This window comes from Notothenia coriiceps, unplaced genomic scaffold (genome assembly GCF_000735185.1).
Source record: "Notothenia coriiceps isolate Sejong01 unplaced genomic scaffold, NC01 NC01_scaffold00037246, whole genome shotgun sequence".
Lineage (NCBI taxonomy): Eukaryota > Metazoa > Chordata > Actinopteri > Perciformes > Nototheniidae > Notothenia > Notothenia coriiceps.
In genome coordinates, this window is record NW_011369947.1 from 2532624 (window position 1) to 2541165 (window position 8542).

The following is an 8542-nucleotide window of genomic DNA, read 5'->3' on the forward strand; positions in this document are numbered from 1 at the left end:
TCTAGTGTGCCACTGGTTACGCGCTCGCCCGCGTGCCAATGCTGGCACGCGTGCCAGGGGTTGCCGACCCCTGCACTAGAGCATACAGAGCTTCAGTGTTACCAGAGAGAGAGAGAAAGAGAGAGAAAGAGCCAAGGCCAGCACGAAGTCAGACTATTAAACCTCACTGAGTGCAGATCAATTGCTGTTCGGGACTCAGTTCATTCCTTCTCCTCCTCAGGTCTCCTGCTCTTTGACCCTGGGATATCACTCAGCTTCCTGCCCTGGTCAGCAGCTCCCCATGGATTCTTCATTTGAATACACTTTCTGCAATGTGAGCTAATGGTGAATGATTCATCGACTACACACTACCTGCTGGACACAAAGCTTACAGTGAAAATGCGTACTACATTAAAAAAGGGAGTTCTAACCCCCCTGCCCGCTCATTTACTTGCATGTCTTACTTTATATTAAGGCTGCATATAACAAATACTTTCATCATCAAATACTCTAACCATTATTTTCTAAATGAATCGACTGGTCTACAAAGTAGTTTCAAGTCCATCCTAGTTTCTGAAAGCGGAATGTAATGTGTTTAATGTCTTGTTCTGCCGGTTCAAAAGCAGAAGATATCCACTTTAATACGATATAAAACAAAGAAAAGCAGGATATCCCAATATTTGAGAGGCTGAAAACGGCATTTGATGCAATTCTTTGGCATGAAAACTACAATAGTTTGTTAAAATGATTTTCTGTCGATTGCATAACTGATTAGTGAGCAAGTCTTTGCATCTCTACTGTATATCAGTATAAAAGACTGAATTATAGCTATAAAAATGCAATTCGACATATAACATAAATCTCCTTTGCATGTAAAATGCACCGTTCTCCAGCTGCAGGCCCTTCTCCCCAGAGGACATTTAGATCAATTTCATTCACTTCCTCATCAGAATGAGTAATGATCTCTGGTACTGGGTTAGGCTGCCTCAATCTCGGTAAGAGATCGTCAGTGACCATTTTCAATAAAAAATCTTCATCTCCTTTTTCTTCCCTCCTCGTTCCCCCTTTTCTCCAACAGACATGTTTCTCCCTTCCCTTTAGTGTTTTTTCCCTCTGCTAGTCCTACTGTGGTGCGACTCTAAATCATAATTTCTCCTCTGACAATCTTTCCAGCTCAATCAGCTGAGTCTCCTCTGCCTTGGCAACAGTGTCACATTATCATGTACCTGCTGGGATGAGAGGAAATGTGTTCATTTGTCGCCGCTGTGAGGCTCGACTGCATTTGACAGTCTGATTCGGCATTACTCAAAGGATATGAGCAACGTTTATCTCTGTTATAGGCTTTTAAATGGCTTAAACTTGCCATTCTGGGACTGATAGCACATGGTTAACCCACTGTTATTGCCCTGAGGGGGCTGCTGTCCCAGCTCCTCTGCGAGAGAAAGGGATGAAGAGGGGAGAGAGTGAAATGGAAAGTCATGCATGTCTTTTCTCTTCGATATGTCTAACAAACAGAAATATCATTGGACCTGGGGAAACACATACATTTAACAATGATACATTATAATCAAAAAGTTGTTGAACCACTCCTTTTTTTATTTCTGCTCTCTAAAAAACAAGAAGAAATGTGACGAAACATAGTAAGGACAACAATAATGAGAAAAAGGACTTGCATGCTCACCTGACTCTTTGCCCTGGGATGTCCCCTGGTCTTCTTCTAGTGTCAGGTCATTCAGCAAGTGCTCCAGGATCTTCTCTGGGGTCCCTGAGACCACCACGAACCTGTCAGACACAACAGAGTCAGTGGAAGAGTCCTCGTCGATGGAGGACAGAGAGCGGCTGCTGCTCCATTCCTCCTCTCCCTCCGTCCCCTCATCGTCTATGTATCGGAAGTAGGGGACGTCAAAGGTGGGCATTGTCAGCGGCTCTGCCCGGCTGGTGCTGTCATTGCTGCTCTCCTCAGAACCTTCCTCGTCATCATCCTCGTCCTCCTCCTGCTCAACCAGGGCAGCGTGCAGCAGCCTGCCCTCCTCCTGCCGCAGGTTCGGGGTCTGTGGCCGAGATCCCATCCTTGCCGAGTCCCGGTGCCCTCACACAGGCAATGTTGCAGTGGTTACTGCTGTGTGCCCCTTTCACCCATCCATCCATCCACCTGCAGCTGCCACAGCCCGGAGTCCAGTGCTGTGTGAACCTTCAAACACTCTGAGGTATCCCAGTGTGTTCACGGCTGGAAAAGCTTGTGGATGACTTTGAATGGGAGGCAGCCAGCGGAGCTCTGCCTCACAGTCCCATGCTGCTCACTTATACAGATTTAATGTAGTCATTTATGTGTTGGGAGTTGTGATGTAAGCATGCCTGTGTGAGTGAGTGTGTGATCCACAGAGACGGAGAGAGAGACTGATGAGAGGGAGAGTGGTGAGGGAGAGAAACAGATAGTGAGAGAGGGAGGGAGGGAGGGGACTGGAGAGGCTTACCTCCTGTTCCTCGCCTCCTCTCTCCCCCCTCCCCTCGCCGATGCAGAGAGGGTTGGCTGCTCTGACGATATTCTCTGGAGAATCAGCACATCGCGGCCCCTCTCCCTCAGACACACGCGGACTGCCTCGTCACTCTGGGGCTGGTCAGAGAAAGAAGAGGTGAGGGAGTGTGTTATCACCAAGGAGATTCCCCTGTTTTTCTCCCACTCACACAAATCACCACTGATTTCCATCATAATACTCTGTCAATGCCCTGCACTGTAAATGAAAGAGAATTTCCATAAATCATTATTCAATCCTTATCGGCGGAGCCCATTCAGGGATTTACATAAAAGACTCGCACACATTTTAATTACAAATACCAAAAGCCTATTAAATCATGGGTGGTGTCCAGAGACAATCTGTGTCCAGCTGTCAAAGGGTTAAACTCTGGTAACACTGGTTTAGAGCAGGGCAGCAACGACCGACTGTTTTCATTATTGATTCATCTGCAGATAATGTTTTCAATTAATTAATTAATTAATTATTGCTGAGTCTTGGAAACGTACGAAAATGGAGAGCACATAACATAGCCTGTTATGTTTTCAGCGTGTTGTTTTATTTGACCAAAAGTCAAAATAACCAAAAATGTTTAGTTTAGAAAATAATGATGAATAAGGAAAAAATATTATTTGACCATGAAAATGGTTGTCAATATGTTTCTGTCAGTCGACTCATCCATTAATCCACGTATAGTTTGAGGCTAAGAGGTGAGTTTCAACACAGTTGGTCTTGAACCACCATGCAGTTCAATAAATGATACATTTATCATCATCATCATCATCATCATCATGTTGCCACCCTGTTTCACACTGTTACTTTCTTTCTCTGTTAGTCACACAATGTCCCCTAATCATAATGTTTGTTTGATATGTTGAAGCAACACTGGTTACCCTAGACTTTGACTAATATTTCAACATACTTGTTTAAATATAACTTTCTTTAAGCACACAATTAGAAAGATTGTTTTTGCAACATCTTTGAAGTATAGAGATGGCTGGTAGCTGCTTGACAGTCGAGGGTCTGGATCAGAGATATTGGTCTTAATGAGGAGTTCACTGTATGGTGCACGCACATGCATCCTTCCTCAGCTAACCCCCCCCTTCACCCCCACTCTCTTTGGCCATCAGTCAATGCAACACAAGCCTCTGTTCATGCAATTAGCCGGGTAGACAGACTGAAAGTGGTTGCAGTTTTCTGCCCTAATTGCCTTTTGCAGAGAAGCACACAGGACCCTTTAGCCAAGCATGACTTCCCGGCACATTAACACTTATCTGGGATCTGTGGACATGCATATATAAATACATACACAGACAAATTCATTGACAAAACATGCACGCAAACAACTATCATTTCTTAACTGTGTACATCACTGAGTAGACCAATTTTTAACATTAATATTATAGTCCCCCAGTGGCCTCTTTAAACAGAAGAGAGGTTTTCAAAGCCTCAGGAAGAACCATTTATGTAAATATGTGCCGGCAGTTTTTTAAGTGCTGTGATTTATGATGTAAGTTTAAATGTCTGCTAATGTGACAACTTATGAATTCAATTCAATTAATGTTATGTTAATATGAGATGCACTTGTGAAAGTACTTTCATGTACTGATAGGAGTATCCTGTGTATCCTTGCCAAAGGCGGTAATGTCCTGTCACAGGATCAGTATGATATAAGGTTAGGGGCATGACCGAAATCACAGAACTAGAACATTCCCAGAAAGGAAAGCCTGCGCTGATTAGCTTCCTGGTTCTTTGGAAAACACATTGGTGGTTTTATCTTTATCACAATGTGACGTTCACAGTGTGTTCTTATAGTTTCATCAAAGGCCGCTGTGTTTGTCTGACTAAGTGCGACATCAAAGCAAGCTGAATTATTTCCTACAGTATAATTAACAGCAGTGTCTCAGTGTACTGTTTACGGGTCAAACCGCAAACAAACCTTTCCTGACAATGAATTATTGATCAGGCCTCCGCTGCAGGCCACTGCTCAGTCCGCTCTAGGCTTTGTGGTTACCAGTGTCCCAGCAAAAAAACATAATCAGGCTTCTAGAGTGGATGCTTATAATGAGATAAAGTGCCAGGCTACAGCGTTCTCACATTAGCCTGGAGGTGACCTCGAATCACATTCACCACCAAAGTCCTCCCAACATGGACACCGTCAGCTGAAGAGTAAACACTACTTATCAGGCCTCTGCACAAAGTCATGTCCCGCCAAACGGTTTGTCTCTTTCAGGGTTCCAGATGCATACCGCTGGCTGGAGGGAAACTTTCTGTCTGCACGTCTCAATGCTGCTGCGGCACTGGAAATCACCAGTTCAGACAGGGCGCAGATTTGTACAAAATTTGACTCAAGGAATAGCGTGGATCACACAGAATGGGAATATGAGGAGGACAAAAGATGCATACATCAGCGTTGTTTTCAAAGGAGCCTTTGATGCAGACGCACTTCACTATCTCCAATTATAATTACCGGTAGCAGAAATTCCTGTGTTTAGCTTTGATGAAATATTGTAAACAATTGTATGTCCATGTTATGTAAAATATGTAAACATAAGCTTTTTGAGGCTTCATGAATGGAAGAGTAGCTGTATGTTCTAATCATACTGTATGGATAGAGCAAAGAAAAGTAATGTTATGTTGGGTGTAAGAAAAGTGTGCAACAGATGATCACGCACAACTCCAGTAACTACCCCTGAATAATTGAATACAGTGGAAATTTAATATGAGAAAAGAACAAGTGATTCCTAAAGTCAAAACTGGTATCTTTAACATTTAAACCCAACGGGATTTTGCAGCAAAATTAATAATGAATAGATGCATGTTCTTTTTTCATATTTAAGGACATAGCGTAACAATCATGATGTTCCTGCGCCAGAATCTCTCACACATTTTAACAGTTGTGCAGTCTACCGTATATTAAGCATCCCTCTTTCCACCAGCTGGGATTAACTGACTTCTAAGCTCTTTAAGGTCTGGGTTTAGATATTTATATGAGTCACATGTTTTACAGTATATGCATTGTAGCATCATTGGATTACTTTAAACCATTTTATAATCTAGAAACACCAGGATATACTCTCACATCATCTAAATATTTCTATTTGATGTCAAGTATTAAAAGTCAGCTTATCTGGCCATTACCACTAACATTACATAAGTGACTCACACATGTCATTGGTGTACTGCTTTGTATTCACAGTATGAAAAACTTGGCACAATACATGTTTCTAAAACAAAAAAGGTAAATCAGATTGTTCTATTATGTAGCACTAGCATTTGATCATATGCAGATTGGCAGTGCCTACTGTAAGTCTAAACAAAAGGTTGCTATAATGCAATAAGAACATTGATAAGAAGATCTAGCCTTTTAGAAAGGTCAGAGACCCAATGTACTGGAATCCACCCTAAATCCACACAATGTCTTGGCATGGTGGTCTGGCAACTTGCGTCAACTTTTCCTGCCATTGTTGCTCAGTTCAGCACACAGACACAGCTGGCAGGAAGGGAGAAGCTGAGCCCACCCTGAGGTCAGCCAATCACAAGTGTCCTAGGCAGCCAACTGGCAGGTGATGTAATGTTTTTTTAAAACTGTGCAGGCTGAACTGAACATTCAGTACCTGAACTTACGTTTTCAAGGATGCTGCCATACTGATAAGAGACAACTTGCACTCTAAAAGTATGTAAAGTGTCTGTAATGACATTGCAACTGTGAAAGGCCAAGCCAATGTTGAATTGAATGGATACAGTGCATCTGGTAAGTCAATTGTATGCATATGAACACAATCTACTATGCAATATTCTGTAATGAAGTATTCTATATACAGTTTATTGCAGTAGACTGGAGACTTTTTTTTGGTATATTCATTTGAATAAAGGATTTTTGTAGTCTGGAGAGAATCTTAATGACAACATACATCTTCTGAGAAAGCAGAGACACTATAGGAATGTATGGAGGCCAATAAAAACAGACAACAAATTGAAAGTGGTTTGATGGATGGAACACTGCAGGGAGTGTGAGAAACGATCCTTGGGATGCTCACAGAGCAGCAGCATAAACACCACACTAAGTAAAAAGGGATGATGTCACGGAATATTTAAGGATGAAGCATGCTAATTCAGTGTTAATAATAATGACATGAAGAGGACTAAGAAGATAAGCAGTTTGTCGGATTTTTCTCACGGTAACAAAGCCAAAGATAGCTATACATGAGAAAGGTACATTCTGAATGCAGCAGGATTGTTGTGTATCTCACCTCACTTGTCCTCTCCGGACCCTTGCTGTGGTTCTGCAGGAAGCGGCAGCCATCCTTGGCCAGTCTCTGGACCATCTCCAGTCGGGACAGATCCTCCTTATCATGCAGGATACACATGCTGCCCGGCTGCAGTGCAGGGGATGCGGAGAACATGTACTTCAGGCCACAGTCCCACGACATCGCCGGCGACCTACTACAGGCTGCACACCAGAGAAAAAAACAGTAGGGCTCCTGCCTCTGAGCTCTAACTACTCTGAAAAAGAGTAGAGTGTAGAGCCAAAAAAATGGTGTATTTGTGTTTCTGTGTATGCTGCCCAGGTGAGTTCTAATGTCATTGCAGGCAAAGTCAATCCCGGTCGCTGTAGCTGAGAGGCACACACAGAAAAGGTATCCAGGTATCTCTCTGTGCTTGGCTTCACTAAATGACAGATCCCCTCTCTCTGTCCTTCCCTTGTTTTTCACTGCTGGGGAGGGCAGTGAGGTATGAACACAGTGGACTCAGGAAACATCTGGTGAGCTGGACAGCCCAAAAAAGGAAGTTTCACAATCTCACGAAAGCAAAGGGGAGAGGGTAGATTCAGGATTGGGCAGGGAGGGAGAATACATTGGAAGGTCAAACACTTGTTAGGGTGGAGACGTATGACGTGTGAGGAGGTTTTAGGTCACTCAGGCACAAGCACTAAAACAATACATTATTGTTCTGTTTTCAGTCTTTAAAATGTCAGAAAAAGCGTCAATTAAAGGCTCCCAAATATCAAGGCATGTCAAAGTCAACTTTAATGTCAATCTTTCAGTTTGTGTGTAAAGACAGAGAGATCGAAATAACATTTCCAATCCGGAGTACAAAAATTGTATTACACTGCTTATTTCTTCCACAAATACGAACCCAGACTAATTTATGAATTAGGTCAACCCACCACAGTTAAATGTCACATTTAAAAAGGTGGAACCAAATTATTCTTGAAAAATGTATTCATTCCCTAATCAAATACAGCATGTAGCTGCTGTTTCCTTTAGCTGACCAACTAACCAATTCATTGAAACTCTATTTCAGCAGAATAACACAGCTACAGTAAAGCCTTGTGGTACCAATGGAGTTTTTATTCCTAGTGATGCTATACTAAAGCTTTGTTGAGCTGTCCCCTTACTGTTGTATCTAATCTGCGTTGTGCACAAAGCGTCTCTTCTTATTAAAGATCACCGACTTGTCAGACACTTACTAATTAAATGAAGATTGTCACCAGCGTGATCCTACACATATTGATGAAGGTAAAGCAAGGACATTAATCCTTCCTATGAAGACTTTATCTGTTAGCGTTATATCTTTTCCCCTCTGTCAGCACAGCAGTGTGATGCTTGACTGGGTCCTTCCAAAGCCTTTCAATTGTGCTGCTGGTCTAAACTGCTGACACAGCAAACTGCAGAATGAGAAAAGGTCCCTCATCTCTAGGTGGTGCGTCTTTTTCATGTGAGGTTAAGACCCATAATTCTACTTTGCTCTTATCTGATTGGGGAAATGTCCATTGCCCTCATATGCACTATTTGCATTCATAATTTCAGTTAAATAATGAAATCCCTAAATTATCTTTTGGCAATTATTCACTACAGCTGGGGTCTCTATATTCAGAATGCACGGATAAAGCCTCTTCATCCTTTGCTACTTCAACAGCCTAATAAAATAGGCTTAGAATAATCCTCAGCTTATTGGTTATACAAAACTGACTTCATTGAGAAATGAAATTCATTTTACCACATCATTGATTTGAACATTTGTAGCTTGTAGACCTAGCCACTGTC

At 42.3% G+C, this 8542-nt stretch overlaps 1 protein-coding gene across 1 annotated transcript in view; it reads right to left on the bottom strand.

Moving 5' to 3' along the window:
• Positions 1–7195, bottom strand: part of LOC104966279 (rap guanine nucleotide exchange factor 5-like) — a 21306-nt gene extending 14111 nt beyond the window's left edge. Inside the window, exons 1-4 of the mRNA XM_010795462.1 lie at positions 6746–7195; positions 2454–2593; positions 2171–2181; positions 1661–2068 (exon numbers count right to left, since the gene is read on the bottom strand). Coding sequence (XP_010793764.1) covers positions 1661–2068; positions 2171–2181; positions 2454–2593; positions 6746–6925 — 739 coding nt within the window. The 5' untranslated portion in view covers positions 6926–7195. The remainder of the gene's footprint in view (positions 1–1660; positions 2069–2170; positions 2182–2453; positions 2594–6745) is intronic.
• Positions 7196–8542: the final 1347 nt, after the last annotated feature.